Source organism: Sciurus carolinensis, chromosome 10, assembly GCF_902686445.1.
Source record: "Sciurus carolinensis chromosome 10, mSciCar1.2, whole genome shotgun sequence".
Classification (NCBI taxonomy): domain Eukaryota; kingdom Metazoa; phylum Chordata; class Mammalia; order Rodentia; family Sciuridae; genus Sciurus; species Sciurus carolinensis.
Window position 1 is genome coordinate 110662872 of NC_062222.1, and position 21871 is coordinate 110684742.

Genomic DNA, 21871 nt, shown 5'->3' on the forward strand with positions numbered 1-21871 from the left:
GTTACTGATCTCACTCTCCTCACAATGCCCAGACAGAAGAGAATTATAAAGAAAACAGATGATGAATAATGAGGAATATTGTGCATTCTTGCTGGTTAACCTACAAAGACTTTACTTAGAGAAAATAATTAGATTTTTGCAAATGTTGAATTGTAGCTTTCTCCCTAACACACATTTTGCTGTATATATTTAAGCATTTATGGTGATGGGATGGAGCTATTTCTTGCCTCTTATTCTCAACGCCTTGTCACTCATCCTGTATTCTACCTATATTCAGGAACTGCTGCTTCCTGAAGGCTCTCAAGGTAGCCTTATCTCCTCTGCCCCAGGTCTAGGGCTAGAAACTCTTATTTAGTCTTAGTGTAAACATCACTTCCTCAGATTCCCAGAATCAGAACAAATTTCTTTCTCATTTGGCTTCCACAGCGCTAACACTGCATTGTCCCACTTACCAAAATATATCACATTTAATTGCATGTCTCTCTTACTCTGTTTAGGTGGTGCTGCGGCAGACAGAAGTGGTATGTTATTTACCTACACCTAAGAGAACTTAGCACAGTCTCGTGAATGACTGGCACTACGTAGATTTCCTTGTGCTTTATTGAGCCATCACACAAAATATGCATTACTAGAACCATACTGAGATCTCAGGTTGGGTGACCTGGACTGTGTATTGGGAAAGGATGCTAAGGATGTGCAAGCGGGTAAATTCAGAACTCTTTATGATTTTTTTTCATGATTTGCATTTATGGCATTTTCCAGTACAAATTTTGGGCAGCTTCAAATTTCTCTGTCCAGGGAAAAGAGATGAAAAAGTTCAGATTTATTAGGAGAGTTTAATAGTTGACTTAAGCGATCTTAAGAAAGCCTTGAGCAACATAGCTTCATTTTCCACCAGAGAAAAAGTCCACTGCATACTAGACCAGTGACTACTTTATTGGACTCACTCAACTGTGAGAGAAGGCCACAAAGAAAGCTGAAACAGGACATTATCAGAAACTTCCAGGACACACGTAGAGGAACTTCGGTTCTACATCTTTCCATAGCTTCTAATAAGACCATTTAGGGACTCGTAATAGAAGAGTGTGGGCTTAGGTCTGAAGAAACCCAGGTTGGAGGCCTGTCTCTACACATCACTAGTTGTGACTTCAGACAAATTACAGGAACCACTTGAGTATTAGCACCCTCAAAGACAGAACTAAAAGATAAAGGGTCAGCCTAAAAAATAAACTTTAGGAGCTCAGGAAATACTGATTTACTTCACTTCCTTGGGTCTCAGTTTTTTTCCTGTGTAAAATCAGGACTTTAGACCACTTAGTTACTAGATGATGCTAAGGCTCTTTCTAGCTCTAAAATGCTATATCAGTCTTTTTCTTTTCAGAGGTACAAAGAACACTAGGAAAATTTTGGAAGTATTTTAAAATCTGCTGCATGCTGATGAGGTTATCTTTTTGTCTTTTAATTTCCTAGGTTTAATTTTCTTTTTTGAGTCTCTTGAGATGGATACGTTATTCATTTTGCCAAAAAGCAGGTCCTCACTCAGGGTTAGAGAGTCAATGTTCAAACTCCACAAGCAATTCTTCTGGGGTACTCCAAATTTGAAGAGATGACAAGAAGAAAACTTCCTCTCTCCATAAATACACACCATAGAGAACAATGGAGATAAGACAGTGTTACAGGGACCCTGCTCTTTCCAGAAGGTATATTCTTCTTTCTCTCCAATAGGTTATTTAATGGGCTATGGGTGAGACAGGTAAGTGCCACACTGCCCGAGCTGAGACAATTCTCCACTTTAAAGATGAGGCAGATGGTGATTTTGGACTCAACTGGGAGCTGTTTTCAAATTCTTCCTTGGGAGCAGGTAAAGGTTTTACTCAGTAAAATACAGTGAATTTGTATCTAGCACAATCATATACACAGTATACATTTTATAAAGCTTTTTTAAAAAACATAAGAATGAAGAATTAAAACTCTTTTTAATATTTGACTGATTGAATCAAGTCTTAATCCTTTTTACATTTTGACTATCACCACCATTTTTAAAGGGAAAACTATCCAATATGACATAAATATTCAATAAGAATGAAAATTTCATTCTCATTGGGGAATAACCTAAATCATAGTTTAAAAATAGCTAATAGTTGTGCAACTTTCTGTAAATTTCACAGTTTACCAAAAAAAACTCTTCATGATCAATCCGATCAAACCTTTTGAAGTTGATTCAAAATTTACTTTTGTACTTACTATTATTATCTACTCACCTTTATGGACATGAGAAAGTGTGATAGATAGCCTGTCACAACTAGGACCTTAACTGAGGCTGTGAAATGAAAATTCTGGGCTTTTCCTTCCTCTGCCCCTTATACAAATGCTGTTCTCCCTCAGTAGAGATGACCTATTCTTTACGACATGTCCCCTGAGCAAAGTCTCCACAAACAGGATCTGACCTTATGTCCAGGCACTCTTACACTGGCACCCTGTCCTCTTTGTGACCAAAAATGTGTGAAAACTGCTCCGCAGGACTGCCAGCACAGCCCGTGTGCCAATGACGCTTTAGGTCATATCCCAAGTGATGATATCTTAGGAAATAAAGTTGAAGAACATCAAGCACATACAATATTTAGATCTAACTTCCCTCTGGACCTTGTTCCTTGGGTATTTAAAATGATATAAACCTTTATTTTTTTTCATTCAGTAATAGCGAATTTTCTTGCCAAGACTTTAACATTAGGGAAAATGACATGCCAAGCTTTGCATCCCACAGGGTCATGATTTCTGGAAATACTGGCAGTACTAGACAAGGAAATTTGAGTGCAAAAGTGATACACACGTGCCAGTTGTTACCATAGTTACAACAGGAATGGCCAGAAGAGGTGTACTTTTTCCTATAAGCAGTGAGACAAGCCTTGTGTCACTAGGATCACTGGGGTGAACAATCCTGACTTGCTCTGCAGGGTTTTACTGTGGTTGCCCTGAGTTTAAACGTGAAACAGGGAGCAGAAGGAGGGATAGATGATTTGTTTCCAAGCAATGAAGCTATTGTTCCCGTTCCATCAATTAACTTTTACTCTCAGAACTGCACAAACTTGCAGTCTATAAATTACTCATTCCTTCTCCTTCTAGAAAATTATTGAAATTAACAGCCATGAGTAATTTTAGTTTGACAGCCTATAGGTTTATAAAAGGGGGAGAATGTCTCTCTCAACCCTGAACCTCTTAGGCTGGATTAAGATAGAGCAATGCAGATCACGGAAGATGAGCTGCCCCAGTGCCTGCTCACAGGGTGATGCTTTGCACATCTGGTTTTTTGGAGCATGAAAGAATGTGATCTACATCACCTTCCATGGCTAGAGGCCTGCATTTTTTAAAGGCTGCTTTGCTGGTGATACCCTCATTACAAGCTGAGGTAAACACCTATTAGCCCCTCTACTTTTCAGAAAAGGAAACTAAGTCTTAGAACAGTGAAGGAAGTCCTCCAATGCCACACAGTTATGCTAGTCAGAGCCCAGGATATATGACCCCAAAAGCTGAGAGAGAGCTATGCCCTCCAACTTGCTCACCCAGGACTAAAATCAGCTTCCTTGTCATTTCCATCCCATGGTCCTGGTCCTTCCTCTGAAAATGTCTTAATTCCTCTTCTGCTACTAATTCTTCAGATGATTACCATAGTTTCAGAACATGGTCACTGTTTTTAGGTGTTCATTCTCCCATTCTCCAAATCCCCTACACTGGGTGTATTTCACATTTGTGCTACTGCAAAGTTCTCTAAAGGTCTGTGGATTCTTTCCCATCTGGCACCCAACAGCCAAGGTTGTCTTTAAGATGGGGACTTGGCCCCCTTCAGTCTTCTACTCAGCACACTTTTATGACTTCCTTTGTTACTCAGAGCAAAACTGAAATCTTATAATCAATGTCAAGATTGGAGAACTGTCTTAATGAAGTTTGCTTTCCAAAAGGGATGGTTCATCTCTTAAAAAAAAAAAAAAAAAAAGATTCCAAAGCCCATGAAATGCCCACACTCCCATTTCTCCACCTGGGCCCTTCCTCCTGGCAAGGCAGCCAAGCACGAACTTGCCCCCTCCCCTGGAATTTCTGGTTCTTCTCAGTCCCTCTTCCCATCTGTCCTTCAAAGTCACCTTATCATCCAGGCCTTCTTCAACTGCTCTATAGAAAATAGTAACTCTCTCCCCTCTCTGGGATTCTCTCTCTTCTTTCTGTGTTTATCCTCCATAGCACTTACCACCATCTGACTTATTGTTCCTTTTAGTTATTACCTTATTTTTTTTTTTTTTTTTGCCTCTCCTCTCCCCTTCCACCCCTATAAGAATGCAAGCTCCATGAGGGCAGGGAATTTTATCTGAGTTCAATTCTAAGGTTGACTGATAAGAAACTGGCTTGCAAAATAACTATTTTACATGGATGACTCTGCTATATTCCCAGTACTAACAATAGCTCCTGGCACATATAAAATCTCTATATTGTCTTTGGTAAGAATTTTGCCATCAGCAGGTCAGATTTCTGAAATCATCTCTGCAGGGATTTCCTATCCTACGTGGATATGAAAATAGATGCATATGCATAAAATGCTTACAACTTTTTATGGATATATGATATCTAGCTTTTAATGATATGGTACAGTATTTTCTTCGAAGCACTCGAAACGAAATGATGTACCCCATTTGTGTACAATGAATCAAAATGCAGTCTGTAAAAAATTTTAAAAATTATCAAATGACAAAGGCAAACTATTTTGAAATTTAAAAAAAATAGAAACTTATCACTGCAAAACAAAACAAACAAACAAACAAAAAAACAAAAAAAAACAACCACACAGCCTCAGAGCATCCTGTTACAAGGGACAACTTCCCAGTGGATTGGCAGAATCTGTCTGGTTTCATGACAAGGTTCTTAAGCAAATCATTGGTTTTGCACAATCACCTGCCACAGAATGACCCACTTACCTTATTACCACATGCTTATACAGAGGAGTGAGCATTCTGCAGAAAATAATACTGAACTTGTAACGACATTGCACTTGAAAAGTCTCTAGCTTATAATGAGTTTCTGAAAGTCATTACAGAAACAAACTCTTTCACAGGGTACCACTTCATATTGGTAGATTTTATACTGTATATTTGGTTTACTTCAATATACTATGTAGCCACTCCATTTAAAAAATGCCAGAAATTCCAAGGTTGGGAAACAGAAATACTATAAACAGAACAGTAGGACAAGAAAAACAAGGCTAATTACTCTAGGACTGCAACTGTAGTCCTTAATGCTGCTCACAAGGTGTAGAAATTGTCAACACAAGCCAACTCTCTGATTAACATTTGGAATCATAGCTAGTTTGCAGGGCTTCCGATGAAGAGCTGAAGAAGGTTTTGTCCTCACACACTGAGGTTGAGGACATTTTCACTTTTTTAAAACAAATGTAACCCCCTCCTCATTTTAATGATTTTAGAAGCCCCTTAAGAATCACAAATCAGCAAGGACTGTCAGTCACATTCAACTACGGTTTAATATAAAGCATTAGTTTTTTTATACCCACAACAAAACATGGACCTGCAGAAGTTTTCAAGCAATCCTCCAGCAGCTTCATGCGTGTCTTCTGGAGCTCGGGGCTGTCCCATTCATCCTCCTCGATGCCCCAGTACAGATCTATGACCTGGGGACAAATGGATGAGGCAGCGTTAATTCTCCTGGGGGAAAATGAAATTCACCTGTGGGCTCTTCGCTGTTTCACAGTGTCAAGCCTGTGTGACTTTTGACTTCTCTCTTTGCAGCACATTTTCCTTCAGAGAGGGAAAGTGATTTTTTAAGATCCACCTAGTGACATTTTTTTATTCTATGAAGGGCTAGGAATGAATATGATAATTTCTTATTTTATTTCTTCTTTTATTTCTGATTATACTGTTCCCATGAGCTCAGAGAAAAGGAAATGCTAAATGTCAGAGGCCTTGGGGTGCAGGCTTTCATTGTATTGAAATGGTAACAGAATTAAAAATAAGAATGTAGCTGGGATAAGGTTACCACAGTACTTGTGGCAATTAAATCACAGTGTAAAACATTACTGTTCTAATATGAGAAGGGGAAAATCACAATGGCATTAATATATATTGATCCCAAGTTAAGCATCTACATTTTTTAAACCAACCAACCAACCAAAAAATCCCTCCAACCCTATAATATCATGCTTTACTCTGGGGACAGATACTCTGGTTATGTCTGTTTTATCCGTGCGGAGTTTGGTTTTCATCCATATGTATCTGGAAAACAAGCACCGGAATACAATAAGAGGCGCACCTCACTGAGGAGGGAGCCTAATTATGTTCTTTGTCTCCTGACTTCAAAGACTCCTAGGGGAGAGTCGGCAAGTCTGTAAAAACTTCTACGAGCATGCTCTTTGAAAAGTACTACAGTGAGCAGTTGGGGTTTCATTTCTTTTACTCAATTGCTATCTGCATAAAGTAAATGTTTCCAATTGCAGCTTTGAAGATTTCTTTTTTCCTTCCATTTTCCCCACAAGCAGGAACAAGACTCTCCCCCTTTGCATGCAATTCAGAGAGATGGAAGCACAGAGGGTATTCTGTGCTTCCTGTTTCTTGTTTGTGATTCTTACGAAATGTGTGTGTACTAGATTTTGTTTACTTAGATTTGAAAGCTTCTATATAAAATATTTCCATGGCCCATTCCATGACTTTTATTAAATATTGAGCTATATACACTGATTTGGGGGCTCTTTCTTTTAATGTACCTTGCAAGGTTTAATCATACAATATTAAGGAAAGGGACATTTGAGATGATGACTTCAGCATCTAATCTGAGAGCCTCCAACTGGGACTATTTAAAATTTAACAAAAACGAATGAAAATTTAAAAGTTCAGTGCAAGTGCTCACAAGCTCCATGTGACTATTGGACCGTGGAGATAAGCATAATATTTCACTGTCATAGTAAATTCCACTGGATAGTTGTTAATTATCAAGTTTCAATAGAGCACAGAAATTATCTAGTAATAAAAGATCAGAATGGGGACATAAAATAGTCTAATTTGGTAAATAATGGACAGTTCATAACTTGCAAGATGTCATGCTCCCAGCAATTTGAAAAGATAGAGAAATAACACTTGGCCATGCAAAGTGACACAGGTCTGTAATCCCAGGGACTCAGGAGCCTGAGGCAGGAAGACAGCAAGTTTTAAGGCAGGGAGATAGCAAGCCTCAGCAACTTAGAGAGACCTCATCAATCAATCAATAAATAAATAGGCCAAGGCTGTAACTCAGTGGGAGAGCGCTGCTGGGTTCAATCCCTACTATCCCCACCCCCAAAATAAATAAATAACACTTATGTCATGAATCTTTTTGAATGCTTTAAATGTCATAGAGTAAATTAATATCCTGCCAAGTTAGAACCTATTTCTGATGAACTTTTATACCTCACCATCCTTGGGAAGATGCCCAAAGAGCTGTGGCAAGTGCCAGGAACATGGTCTCCCCTTGGTGGGAACAGAATCCCCTATGACATGTGGCTCTGGTCTTCTGTACTGAGAAGGACATTCACAGTCTGGTGTGAAAAATGTGTTCAGAGAAAAATGGGGAGAGAAGGGATAGCTTGATTGGTCACCCAGAGTCTGGGATTCACTGGACTTGAGTCGTGGGTGGGACCACCATGCCAAGGCCAATACCCAGGTGTGGTAAAATCTCAGGTCTTCTCTGCCACTTCTTGGATTCATGCTTGTGGCACAAAAGGAACTTCTTTTCCCTACCCTGTTTGGCTTCTTCATGGAAGACACCAGATGGTGATCTGTCTGGAAAAACTACACAGCTGAGGCCAGCTGAATGGTAAAGACACCTACCTACAGAGCTGAGGCCAGCTGAATGGTAAAGACACCTACCTACAGAACTGAGGCCAGCTGAATGGTAAAGACACCTACCTACAGAACTGAGGCCAGCTGAATGGTAAAGACACCTACACTTGTTTCAAGGTAGGCACCGGAATCAAGCTTACTCATTTGCTGGTTGACTTTGAGTGAATGGAGTCCAGAGCACCTCCCAATCGTTTAGTTCCAGACCCTCGTGGGGCTACCACTAGGGATCACACTCTGTTCTGTGTGACTCAGAAGAAAACCCCTTCTTCCAGACATTTTATTCCCAGCTCCTAGAAAACTGTTGTACCGAAATCATTAAGACCAGACATTTTTGGCCATCTGCCAATCAACTGTCAAAATAAATATACAAAACCCACAGCTATGTGAATGGTATCCCTTAGTTGTGCCATGCACAATCTAAAGTCCACATAAAGAACCTTTTCTCTATCTTTCTGGCTGACATTGTATGGATATACAGTTATATGTTGCATAATAACATTTCAGTCAATGACAGACCACAAATATGATGGTTCCATAAGATTACATCACCTGGTGATATCATAACCATCTTAGTGTGTGTGAGTATACTTTATGATTAGCAAACGATGACAAAATTGCCAAACAACACATTTCTCAGAGTGTACCCTGTTGCTAAGTAGGGCATGATGGCTGAGGAAGGTCTTATGTAAAACAAATAAAGATCAATCAAAATGTATAAATGCATTTTACTGATTTTACTGTCATATACAACTAATCAGAACAAATAAAATTTTAAAAATTAAAAAAATAAAAGAACCAGTTCCAGCTTAAAAAAAAAGAGAGAAAACACTTGGAAAATATGAAGATTAATATAACAAAAGCTGCAAACGTGTACTTGCTCCTCCCAGCTTCTATAAAAACAAAATGACATAAAGTAGTAATTAGAGCAATGTGCCACTGGACTTATGACATACATAGCTATAACATGTTATGACACACATAGCTGTAACATTTCCTCCAAAAAAGGAGGAAAAAATGAGAACTGTCCAGGAGAGATCTTTCTATAGCTTGCAAAGCTGTTAGTAAAAATTATAAGTAGATTCAGATACATTAAGATGTATTTGCCCTAAAATAACTACTAACTTAACTTGAAAACATAGTGAGAAAATCATCAAACAAATTAAAACGCTACACTACAAAATATTCACATAATGCAAAAGCAGAGTAGTAGAAGAGCAACTCAGGAACACAAAAAGCATGAGATACAAAAAAAGTAAAACAGCAGGTGTAAATCCAAGTAAATCAATAATATCAATTAAATGTGAATGGATTAAACAATCCAAAGTCAAAGACAGTCAGTGTGGATAAAAACAAGATTTGACTTAATGCTGCCTTAGAAGACAGTAGGCAGTATTTTAAATTTAAATATACTCAAAGGGAGATCAGTACAACAGAATAAAGGTGGGTGGGGGCGGAGGGAAGTGCTGGGGAATGATACCGGCCAAATTATATTGTGTGCATGTATGAATATGTAACAATGAACCCAACCATTATGTGCAACTATAATGTGGCAGTATAAATGTGGAGAAAAATAAGTTTAAATATATAAATAGGTTGGAAGTAAAAGGATAGGAAAAGATATCATGCAAATAGCAATCATAAGAAAGTTTAAGTGGCTATATGAAGATCAGATAAAATAAATTATAAAGCATAAAACATAATTAGCAGTAAAAAGGATACTATTCAATGATAAAAGGGTCAATTCATCAGGAAGATGTGACAACTATGAATGTATATGTAACTAACAGCAGAGTCCCCAAATCCATGAAGCAAGGTCAGAAATGAAGAGAGGAACAGATGACTCAGCTATGATAGTTGGAGACTTGAACATCTCACATTTACTAAGGAAGGAACCACGGGGAAGACTGACAGAAAACTATAAGACTTGAACAATACTCACACCAACTTTAAGAAAACATATCTACAATAATCTACTCAGCAACAGCTGGACGTGTTTTTCTTGAGTACACACAGATCTTTCTCTAGGAGGGCACATGAATTCATTTTAAACAACTTAATAAACTCAAATGGATTTAAATCAGAGAGAGTGTGTTCTCTGAATACCCTGAATGATTAGAAATTAGTGTTACAAAGAAATCTGGAAAATTCACCAGTTTGTGGAAACATATATTTGTAAACTAGTAGGTCAAGGATAAAATCACAAGGGAAATAAAAAAATACTTAGATGGATGAAAACAAAGACATGACAGACCAAAACTAATGAAATGCAACTAAAGCAGCATAGAGAAGAAATTTTATAGCTGTAAACAATTATATTAAAAAAGGGAGATCTCCAATTACCAAACATAATAATTTAAAATACTAGGAAAAGAAGAGGAAGTAAGAGTTAGCTAAGCTAGCAGACGTAAGGAAGTAAGAGATTATGATAGACATTAGTGAAACAGAAAAACAGAAAATGAACAAAATGAAATTTTAAAAAACTGATTCTTTGAAAGAATCAACAAAATGGATAAACAATAGCATAAATAAAGACGACTCAAATTACTACAATCAGGAGTAAAAGAAAGGTTAATTATTACTGACCTTACAAGAATAATGATTTTAAAAAATATACTAGAAACAACTCACTGTATGCCAATGAATTAGTAACTTAGATGAAATGGACAAATTCCTAAAGACACAAATTAGCAAAACTGACTTAAGACAAAATAGACAATGTGAAGACATCTTTAAAAATAAAAGAGATTGAATAGAAATTAAAAATTAAATACTGCACAGAAAGAAGTATCTAGGTACCAGATTATAACTTCTACCAAACATTTAAAGAATAATTAATACAAATTCTTCACAAATTAATCCAAAAATTAGAAGCAGAGAGTATACTTCCCTACTTATTCTATGAGACTGGTATGACTGATACAAAAATCAGACAAAACCTCCCCCCAAACTGCTTCAATATTTCTTATGAATATAAAACAAACACTAGAAAACCTAATCTAATGGCATATAAAAAGGATATACAACACTACCAAGTAGGATTTATCTGTAATACAACATTGGTTAAGCATCAAAAAGTCAACTAATTGAATATACTATGTTAACAGGCTAGAGAACAGAACCCACGTGATCATCTCAATAGACACAGAAAAACCATCCGACAAAATTCAACACCATTTCATCATATAAGCTCTCAACCAATTAGGAATAGAAGAGGCATTTATGAAAATCCAACAGCTATCATCATACTACAAGGAGAAAGACTGAAAAATTTCCCCTTAAGATTAGAAATAAGAGAAAATGTCCACCCTGACCCCTTGTATCACCAGGGCAATAAGGCAAGAAGTAAATATGATAATTTTTTTGTATATTGAAATCCTGGGGAATTCACTAAAAACTGAGATGCAGGGGCGTGGAATAAATGAGTTGAGCAAGATTGTAGGATACAATGTTGTTATGGTTTGGACATGAGGTGTCCCCCAGAAGATCACGTGTGAGACAATGCAAGAAGGTTCAGTGGAGAAACGATTGGGTTGTAAGAGTCTTAATTCAACCAGAGTCTTAATCAGGGGATTAACTGAGTGGTAACTGAAGTGGTAGGGTGTGGTTGAAGGAGATTGGAATTGGGGCATGGCTTTGGGGTATATATATTGTATCTGGAGAGTGAGACTCTGCTTCCGGATGATGTGAGCTGCTTCCCTTTGCCACACTCTTCCACCATGTTGTTCAGCCTCACCTTGAGCCCTGAGGAATGGAGTTGGCTGTCTATGGATTGAGATCTCTGAAACCATGAGCCCTCAAATAAACTCTTCCTCTTCTACAGTTGTGCTGGTTGGATCTTTTAGTCACAGCAGTGAAAAAGCTGACTAAAACAAATGTCAATATTCAAAAATCAATTGTATTTCTACATGTGAACAGTGAGTGATTTAAGATGAAATTAAGGAAGCAACTTTATTTAAAAGAGCGTCAGAAGGAAGGAGGAATAAATTTAACAAAATAAATGCAAGATTTATACTCTGAAAGCTATAAAATATGATTTAGAAAATGAAGGAATCTAAATACATGGACAGATATTCCATGTTCACATATTGGGAGACTTAGTAAGAAGGCAATATAACCCAAATTAATCTATGAATTCAATGCAGTCACCACAAAGCCCCAGCTGGCTTAATTGCAGAAATTAATAAGCTTATCCCAAAATTCAGAGGAAATTCCAGAGACTCAAGATAGTAAAATCTTGTAGAAGAACAAATGCTCAGATTTCCAGTTTTCAAACTTACTATAAAGTTATAATAATTAAGACAGTGTGGTATTAGCATAAAGATATTTTAGTCAATGGAATAAAATAGGTAAAATAGAGAATCCAGAAGTAAATTCTTACATTTAAGGTCAACTGATTTTCAACAAGGGTGCCAAAACAACTCAATGAGGAATTAATAATCTTTTCAATAAATAGTATTGAGACAACTACACATTCACATGCAAAAAGAGTGAAGCTTAATCCCAACCACACACCACATAACATAATTAGAACTAGACCAGAGACACGGATTTAAGAGTTCAAACTCTAAAATTCTAGAAAAAAATAGGAGTAAATATTTGTGACCTTGAATTTGACTATAGTTTCTTAGATAAGGCACCAAAAACATAAGTAACCAAAGAAAAAAGTAAATTGGACTTCTTCAAAATTTAAAAAAATATGTGCTTCAAAGGACACTATCATCAATACAAAATTAGTAAAATATTTGCAAATCATATATTTGTATGAATTTTTGTCTAGGATATATAAAGAACTCTGACAACTCAATAATAAAAAGGCAATTAAAAACAAGCAAAAGATCTGAGTAGATCTTCCTTCATAGAACAAGTAAACATTTCTGACAAATATGAAAAGATGCTCAATATTATCAATTGGGAAAACACAAATCAAAACCACAATGAGATAATATTTAACACCTGCTGAGGTGGTTACAATAAAAAAGACTTACAGTAACAAGTGTTGACAAGGATGTGGAGAAATCGGAACCCTCAGACATTGCTAATAGTCTGACAGTTCCCCAAGTAAAACAGAGTTACCACATGACCCAGCAATTCTACTCTGAGGTATATGGGGCTGGGGGAGAAAACGGAAAAAAGGTAATGAAACACACGTCCACACAAAACCTTGTATATGTTAATAACAGCTTTATTCCTAATGACCGAAGAAGTAGAAACAACCCAAATTTCTATCAAGTAATCAGTGGATGAATAAATATGGCATATCCATACAGTGGAATAACTATTTAGCAATAGCAACATGTCTTTCTACTTCAGTAACTTTGCTTAAAAAAATTCTGTTTCCAGCTTAGTTCCATTAAACTGTTCTGTCTCATATGTCTTTATGGGCAGAAAATGATGAAAAAAGATAAAATCAAGCAAATGTTGAAGACAGGGAAGAAATAAATAAATGAAACATCTACCTCATGTAATACAAAACACCATTTTGGACAAACATATGCCATATATCTGCATGATCAATAAGTGGCAAAAACCACTTGGAATCTTAAGTGCTCAACAAGACAAGATTTATTACATACTTAAAAAAAATTAAGTTTAGCTTTTAGCCTAATGTCTAGGCACTGCAGATGCTGGAATCTAATTTACTATTTATTGGAATACTAACTTGTTGTCAGCACATTTTATGTGCCTTTACTTATTTCATCATTTTAAGTATAAAAGCTCAGGAAAGTAATTTGATTTTATCTTTTCTCCTTAAAACCATCTCACTTGTTTGAAAAAAATTCCCAGGGAAGCTAATTTATCATGCTTATTATAATTTATTGAATGAATCTGAAAGCTAAAACCCAACAAATAAGGCCCTAACAAATCTTATGCCTTGCAGTAAGATGTAATCGTTTAAATACTAAGATTATGTAACAATAAATCAACTTTTAAGAAACAAATATTAACTGAAAGTTTTATCCCCTAAACCCAAAAAACAGGACCATCAAATTTGAATTCATAACAGCCTTACACTATCATTTCTTGGGAAAGAGTCTTTGAACATAAATATTTTCCAAAATGTTTTTTTCCCTCTAAATTTCCACACTATAGAACACTATCTGAATGCAAAACAGAAATGTAGCTACATAGATTGCATGACTGATATGATTTTAAAAAGAAATCCAGTACTGAGATGAAGGCTGCTCTAAGTTATTACAAGGGATGGTGATCACCCATTCCATTGACTCCACCATTGCTCAGGATATTTCCTCCTTAAGAATAATCTTGTTTCATATTTAAAAAAAATCTTATCACTTCATAGTTGAAGTTAGTTTGGATTAATAGTGGTATTTCTCCTGTCTTAACATCTACAAAACATAGTTTTAAAAATATCTCTTTAAAAAGAAATAAAATCTATTCTCAAAAAGGATCAACTTCCACCACCACTAAAAATATGCAGAAGAACACAGAACAGGTTCAGAAATGTTTGAACAGCACCATTATTACTGTCTTAAGGACATAGTTCCCTTCCAGTATGATGGCAGCACTGGTTGGAATTTAATTTGGTATTTGTGTTCCTTTCCAGAATGTTCTTCTCACAGAAGAAAGTAAGTAGAGAAGAACTTAGGACTAGGACTAGCCTTATGGACCACTGTTTACCAAAGGTGAGTTAGGGTTTATACCTGTGAATGCTCTTTGGAGAGAAGGACTTACCTGAGTGAATTGGTCACAGGACAGCCAGTAGGTCCAAATCACCAATGACTACACTTTTATCAGAATTATTGCAAATCCTGACTTTATGTCAACTGCCATTTTTTCTTGGTCAAAGTATACTTAACTAAGAGTTATAAGGGAATATGACTAAAAGAGGCAATCTGGAGAAAGCAGGTCCTAAATCAAGCCCATCTGCCCACTCCCGGCCTCAGGGGCTAAAAGTGATCACCAGAAAACAGGAGGTCAGATGATAGATCCTCCTAGCTTCATGAAGACAACTCATTGCTCAGACCTGACCACTGTGCTTGAGAGATTTAACCTCTAGACAGCCCCCAAATTTTCGTGTGATAAAGCAGAACTCAACAGGGGACTAAGGCAAAACCTCTGACTATCAGGGAGTAATGCACATGGAGACAGAGATTTTAGGAGCTTCTGGGGACAGAGAAAGAGGGGCAAGATGGGAGTGGCTGTGCACCTGCCCTGAGCAGAACCAGCAAAGCTCACTGCATAAAGGAACTTTAACCAGGTTGCAAGTGGGCACCCAGCACCCCTAAGTGACAGGACACCTGACTACCAAGTGTGACTGAGGGAAAAACCCACTTGGTTCTGTTCCTGCTTATCGCTGCTTTCCACAACCACATCTGGTGTACATGTAACCTGTACTACAATGGCAGCTCCCTAAATTATCTTCTTGCTTGCGTTCTTGCTCCCTCTAATCCATTAACCACACTTGAGACAGAAGGTTCTTTCAAAAAATGCAAATCTGACCACTTTAGCAAAGAGTTCCTTTTGCTCAGCCATATGATTTATTTATACCTTAAACTTATGAAGGAGAAAGAAGTATCCTCCCGTTTTATAGACGAAAAACTGAGGCACAGAAAAGTTAACTAACTTGCCCAAAGTCACACAGATAGGAATAGAGGTGGTATTTGAACTTGGGCTTTCAACACCATTTTATACCATCTTCTGTGTTTAAGATTCCTCTCACTTCAAAGAGAGTATCTAGGATCCATAATCGGATTTATGAATTCCTTCATGATCCGGTCTTGCTCAACCCTCCAACTTCATGTCATATCACATTCTCCCTCTCTGTTCATACTCTGGCTGTGTGTGTGAGTGTGAGATATACTCACATGTGCATATGTACATATATATCTAAAAATACATAAACATATTTATACATGCATGTTTATATATATGTATATTTTTACATGTCCACATATATCCACGTGTTCATTTTTACCAATGTGTAGATGTGAGAGGTTGTCTGGTACAGGGATTAAGAGCATAGACACAGGAGTCAAATTACCTTGGTTCAAATCCTGACTCTATTCTTACTTGTAGTAGATCTTCAGCAGTTATTTATTTTGTATTTCTAAGTTTCCCAGTCTAATAGAATGGGAAGATAAAATTCATCCTCTAGACTTATAGCAAGGATTAAACAAATTAATGTATACAGAGCACTCAGAAGAGGTGCCCAGCAGATAGTTGTCTTTCAAATTTTCCTCTGAAAATGTGTTCCCTCTGCCTGGAACATTTTTCTTTTCTATGTAGTCATCTTCCTCTACCTGAATCCAGGATTCAGCTTAGACCTCGGCTGGATCCTTCCTGAGGACTCTAGTTGCATAGAGCCTCTCCCCTGCCCCATGTGCATGCCCAGAGCCCCCTGCATTTCCTCTGCAGCAGGCATTGCCCTGGTCCCTGGTGCTCCTGATTATGCTCTATGAGACTGTCAGCTCCAGGAGGCAGGGCTGCTTCTAGTGCTGAGGTAGCCACTGTACTCATAATCTGCCTGGAGCACTGTAGAGTTCCATCAATATCTGTGAATAAATGAATGGAGCTCTGGAGACCAAACCCCTTAATCTGTCCCTGGAGATCTGGGGTAGGTATCACTGAGGAGGAAAAATACATGTGGGCCTTGAAGGACATCTACCAAGGAGACTCTTCTTCAGACAAGGTAGGAGGGTCTTCTGCATACATAGAACAGTCCTATGAAAGCAGAAATGTGACAAGGCCTGTTTAGGTACAGGCAGTGAGTCCACAGGATTGTAAATTTTGGAAGCTGAAAGGTAGAAGAAAATTATTTTGTAGATGAGAAAACTGGGGTAAGTTACTTTTTTCCAGGGTCTTTATCTAATAATTAACAAAACAGACCTCTCAAATAGTGCTCTTTTTATTCCCTGAAGACTTGTCAAAAGGTGCCCTTCTCTCTCTGATAAAAAAATAATAATAAAAATGAGAATGAAAAAAAATAGCTACTTTATGACCAGAATTTGAGAAAGGTTTTGTGATGACTGTATTCAACTGGGACACTCAAATGTCACCTGCAAATGGAGGCTATTTCCCATTCTGTTTATTGAAGGACTAATCCTTTTGGGTGATTTCCACTGCTGGGGGTAATCAGACAGCCATAAAGAATGCTTAGTCAAGTACAGCTCATCCAGTAAATTCTGAAGCTTCACAATGACACAACTTTCTCAGAAAAAAATATTAGGAAGTTTGTAAGTATAAATTAAGGGAAGAACAATACTACCACCTTGGGAAGTTAGGACAGAGAATTCCAGAAGAGCCAATCCAGGTTGCAGAAATTGTGAGCTGATATTTACGATTGAACTGGAACAATGAAGTAAACTGGGAACAATGAAGGCCAACTATGACATAATACCTTTCATTTGCCTTTTATCTCTAACTTCCTTCCCCTTCTATAAACTGGCTCATTCGCATGGATGGAAGATGGATGATGTAACATGTTTATATTACTTTCAGAGACTATCAACTTGATAAGGTCTGTCCAGGCTTTGATGGACAGCAAAGAAATGTGAAGTGACTAAACAGATTGGAGTCTTGGCCTTAGCCGAAATGATGTGTGATTCAATGAAGGGATGTGCACTTCCCTGTAGAAAAAAACATCCATTTGATTAGCAGAAAATGGAAAAGCAGTGATTAGTTGACAATGTGGAGAGAAGACCAATGGCATCATAACAAATCTTGTCAATTACAAATCCAGCGATGTCACCCATGGGGAGAAAGGTATTTTGAGACTGAGCAGGCAGGGTTGGGAGAAAAAATGTGGACAGAGAAGGGGAAAGGGCTGGATGGAACAGGAGGGTTGTGGTGAGAGAAGTAAATGGTGCAAGAAACAAAGCAGGTAGCACTGATGGACCATCAATATGAGTGAGTGATGAAGGTTCAGTTCAATAATTATTAGTAACACCAAACTAACATGAGACTCACGAAATCTAACTACCTTAATGTGCATAGAGACTGTAATTTCTTTATTTTGTACCAAGTTAGTTTGGGCTTCCACTCTCTGCACAGCCATGTTTCCACTGTCTGCACAGCAGGATAAAGTGGACTTGTAGTTCTACTCTGTTTAGACCTTAGTTCAAAATAGTGTTTTTATAGAGCTTTATTGGAACTTGACTGGAGCTTTATTGGTGTCTTGGATCAAGATACCAAGTCCCTCTAAAGACTTGGCTTCCCCATCTCCTGGGATGACATCTGGGTCACCTCATATCATTGGAGGAGGAAGAAAGTTCTTAGGCACAGCTCCTGGTGGTGCCCACTGCCTGCCTGCCAGTCATGGCTGGGCTTGGAGCAGATAAAAGCCAAGTGTTGGCTTTCTTTCTCAGCTTTCTCAGAGCCTGGTGATCTGTCGCTGACCCAGCCCAACCTTTTCCATTCTGGATGAAGAGCCCCAGACTTTGGCCCCATGTTCCATCCCACTATAACCCTGGCCTTTTGTGTGGTCCTGTCTTCCTGGCCATGGATCTGGCAGTGACTCTCAACTCAGGACATGCGACACACAGTAACTGAAGGCAGCCTGGGAGAGTTCAGCCTAGTGGTCTCCAGTGCCATGACCATGATGTAACCAGCCCCAGCTGGCTGAGGGGTGGGGACTTGCTGGAAGGTGATCTCTTTCTAGATCCTAAGCGGATCATAGAGGCAAGCTATGCTAGGAATTGCCCATCTATTAACTTATTTTTGTTTACTAACCCACCTCTTATCTTCTAAAGCAAAACTAAGAGAACGGAAGTGGGGAAGTCAACCTGAACTTTGTCTCCTTTTTTCTCCTTCTCTCATTTTTTTAAGGGTCTAACCCTGCCTTTCTCTACGTTTAGATCTCCAGGGACAGAGGCCAACAGAATGGGTTCATGTACCCAAAAGTGCTGAAAATAATCTAGGGAAATCTTCTCTCAAGCTAATAGCCTCATTTTGATTCTATGTGTTGGAAACTTAATCTTCAACAGGACAGTGTTGGGAGATGTCAGTTCATAAGGGTTCTTCTCTCATGAATAGATAAATGCTGCTCTGAAAAGGGGCAGAAAGCAGGAGCTTTCCCCCTTTACCTTTCCATTTTCACTATGTGAGGACACAGTGATCCTCCCCTCCAGAGAATGTAGTGTTTGGACGCCATGTTGGAGGTAAAGACTGGACCCTCACCAGACACCACCTCTAGGGGCACTTGACCTTGGATTTTACAGCCTCTAGAACCATGAGAAAACAAAATTTCTGTTCTTTTATCAATTACTCAGTTTCAGGTATTCTGTCATAGCAGCACAATGGTCTACATTGGTCTGACCTTCCAGTTTTGTTTTGCTAAATAATCCCTTCTTAAAAGGAAGATAATGAATATTTCCTGAATATTCTTCTCATTCACATGCCTTCTGTACCACACACTAAACACCCCTCACACAGATACGTTAGAATGACCACAACAAAAGACCTTTTATTACCCAAGAAAGCCAAAAGATAAATGTGCACAACTGCTGGGCACAGCAACTTCGGTGGTTGAGGCAGGAGGATACAAACTTGAGGCCAGTCTTGGCAACTTGGTGAGATCCTGTCTCAAAAATAAATAGACAGGTAGATAGGCTGGGGATGAAGCTCAGTGACCGAGTACCTCTGGGTTCAATCCCTATTTCCCAAAAAAAGAAAAAGGAAATATGTACATTAATAATTTCATATTATTCTAAGTTATTGATGAGGAGAAAGAATTAAAAAGGTAAAAGACAGGAAATTAATATGGCTAAATTCCATCCATGTGCCAGGTACTTTTTAAAAAAATCTCTTACAACAATCTTGGGAAATAATCACTAACTCATTCATTTATAGGGGAGTCAACTGTATATGAAAGAGATCAAACAATAAGCTAGGAGTCACGGGATTGTGATCTGCAGATTTAGGATTTGAACCCCAGAAAAATTGATGCTGTTTCCCCTACATGAGGCAATGGATGTAAGAGGCTGCACTGTATTGCATCTAAAATAGCTTCAGTGCTGGCTGCTCCAGTATTGTACATATCATTAACAAAGAAATGTGCTGCCAAATACACAATGCCACACCACTTATTTGTAAGATGAATTCCAATTTTAGAGATGTAAAAAAACATGAAAAGTCATACATCTGAGAATCAATGAAATCTGGGAGGATTATTTAAGCAGCGCTGTACGGCCTGACCAGAGCAAGACAATGGCAAGGGCAGGCAGAGATCAGAAAAGTTCCCCTGAGCTATTCAGCTACTAAGAAGTGGAAGACTGAGAAAAGTCAGAGACTTGTGAAATGCAATGAAAAGTTTTCTAAGAAATGCTGTGACAGATGAATTGATGGGGACAGCGATGGATTGGATCCAGGTTGTAAGGGGTGGAAGAAGGAACTATGAGCCAAGAGTTGAAAGTCTTGAAGTCTGGGAAATAGTGGCAGTTGGGAAACTAGGAAAATGGGAAGAGGGATGAGTTCTGTTCTGACCATATTTACATTCAGAATACGTAGTTATCCTCATGCAACTATGAAGGGGAGAGAGGAGATGCTGATGCAGGGACATCTCCATAAAGACCTCCGCTTAAGAAGATCGATGCTCTACTTGTGCATCTGGGTGGGAGAAGATGCGCAAGAGGGCAGGTTGGACCTGTGCTGCCAAAGGAAACATGGAGAGATGTAGTATCCGTGAAGAAGACAGGACCAACCCCAGACCCAAGGCACTGGGTGGCACCCTCACCCAGGATGAGCATCCACCCCTTCTGGTGCCCCCAGCAGTCATTATGATACCATCTGGGACAGAAAGCAGGTGTGGACTGGATCTTCCTGCTGCAGGAGTGGAGGTCTCCCTCTCATACTTCTCTATGCACCTGGGAAGCCAACTGGCCCCACGAAGTGAAGGGGAAGGGCTGGAGGGGACACATGGGAGGATTTCCCCCTGGAAGACCGAATTATTACACCAAATTGCAAAGTCATACAAGGAAGTCACTTTTGAAAATTATGTTTAGCAAAAGTACAAAAAGAAACAAATGGAACTTATGGAGACAAGGGCTGTTAAGATTTAGAAATAAGAGCGGTGAGAGTCACCATCATGGGCCTCTCCTGATTTCAGATCATTTCAGTAATCAATACAGCAATGATTGCCAATTGTTTTAGCTTTCTTGTCTCATGTGTGGACAGCCATTGAGTCATAATTCCACAGCACTTTTGAAAGCTGCATTATTTTAGGTTCCGCATCCTATTAATGTAATGTTCAAAAGTGATCAAATAAAAAGTTACTATTTTGATAAGTGGAATGACTATTTTCTTAATCATGTTCTGCACTCTTTTTTTTTACATGTAAAAATGAATTTTATTACCACTACAGCTCTTCTAGTTACCATCTCTGTTGCTCTCAGTTAAACACATGATACTGGGAAGTCAGGCTCTCTCTTACCAGAACGATCCCAGCCAGACCCTGCTCCCACCTAGAGCTGCACTGTCCTGCCTGGGAGCCACTCACTGGCCAAGTCCAGTTGCTAAGCTTCTAAACTGCTGCCAGTCCAAGCTGAGATGTGTTGTGAGTGTAAATTACACTTTAGACTTTGAAACTTAGGAAGAAGATGTAAACTACCTCATTAATTTTTTATATTGATCATGTGTTTTGTATATGTTAGTTTAGATAAAGTATATTGTTAATATAAATTTTACCTGTTTCCTTTAACTTTCAAAAACTGGATTAATAAAACATTTAAAATTATATATATGGCTTGAATCTGAGACTTACATTACATTTCCTTTGCATAGCACTGGTCTACATTCTAAGCTTCTATGTCTTACTCCTTTACTCAATAAATTCAATTAACCAGCATTTATTATGTATTTAATGTGAGCCAAATACTATAAAACATGCTGTTCATAAAACAAAATATTTTTGATGTCTAAAAGCTCCCCAGTTAGTGGATAAGGGCATTTAAAAAGTGATTAAAACAATATCATGCTATTAAAGGTAGAGAATAAAGTAATACAGAATGTCAGGGGCTAGGTTTAGGGAGAAGGAAGGTCAATAGGGC

General features: G+C 38.2%; 1 protein-coding gene across 2 annotated transcripts in view; it reads right to left on the reverse strand.

Annotated features, from left to right (window-relative positions):
* Positions 1-21871, reverse strand: part of Nwd2 (NACHT and WD repeat domain containing 2) — a 165473-nt gene that overhangs the window by 72064 nt on the left and 71538 nt on the right. The window contains exon 3 of one of the 2 annotated variants that reach the window (XM_047567318.1): positions 5552-5668. In XM_047567318.1, coding sequence (XP_047423274.1) covers positions 5552-5668 — 117 coding nt within the window. Of the gene's footprint in view, positions 1-5551; positions 5669-21871 lie in introns of those variants that run through there. The other variant, XM_047567320.1, reaches the window with a different exon arrangement.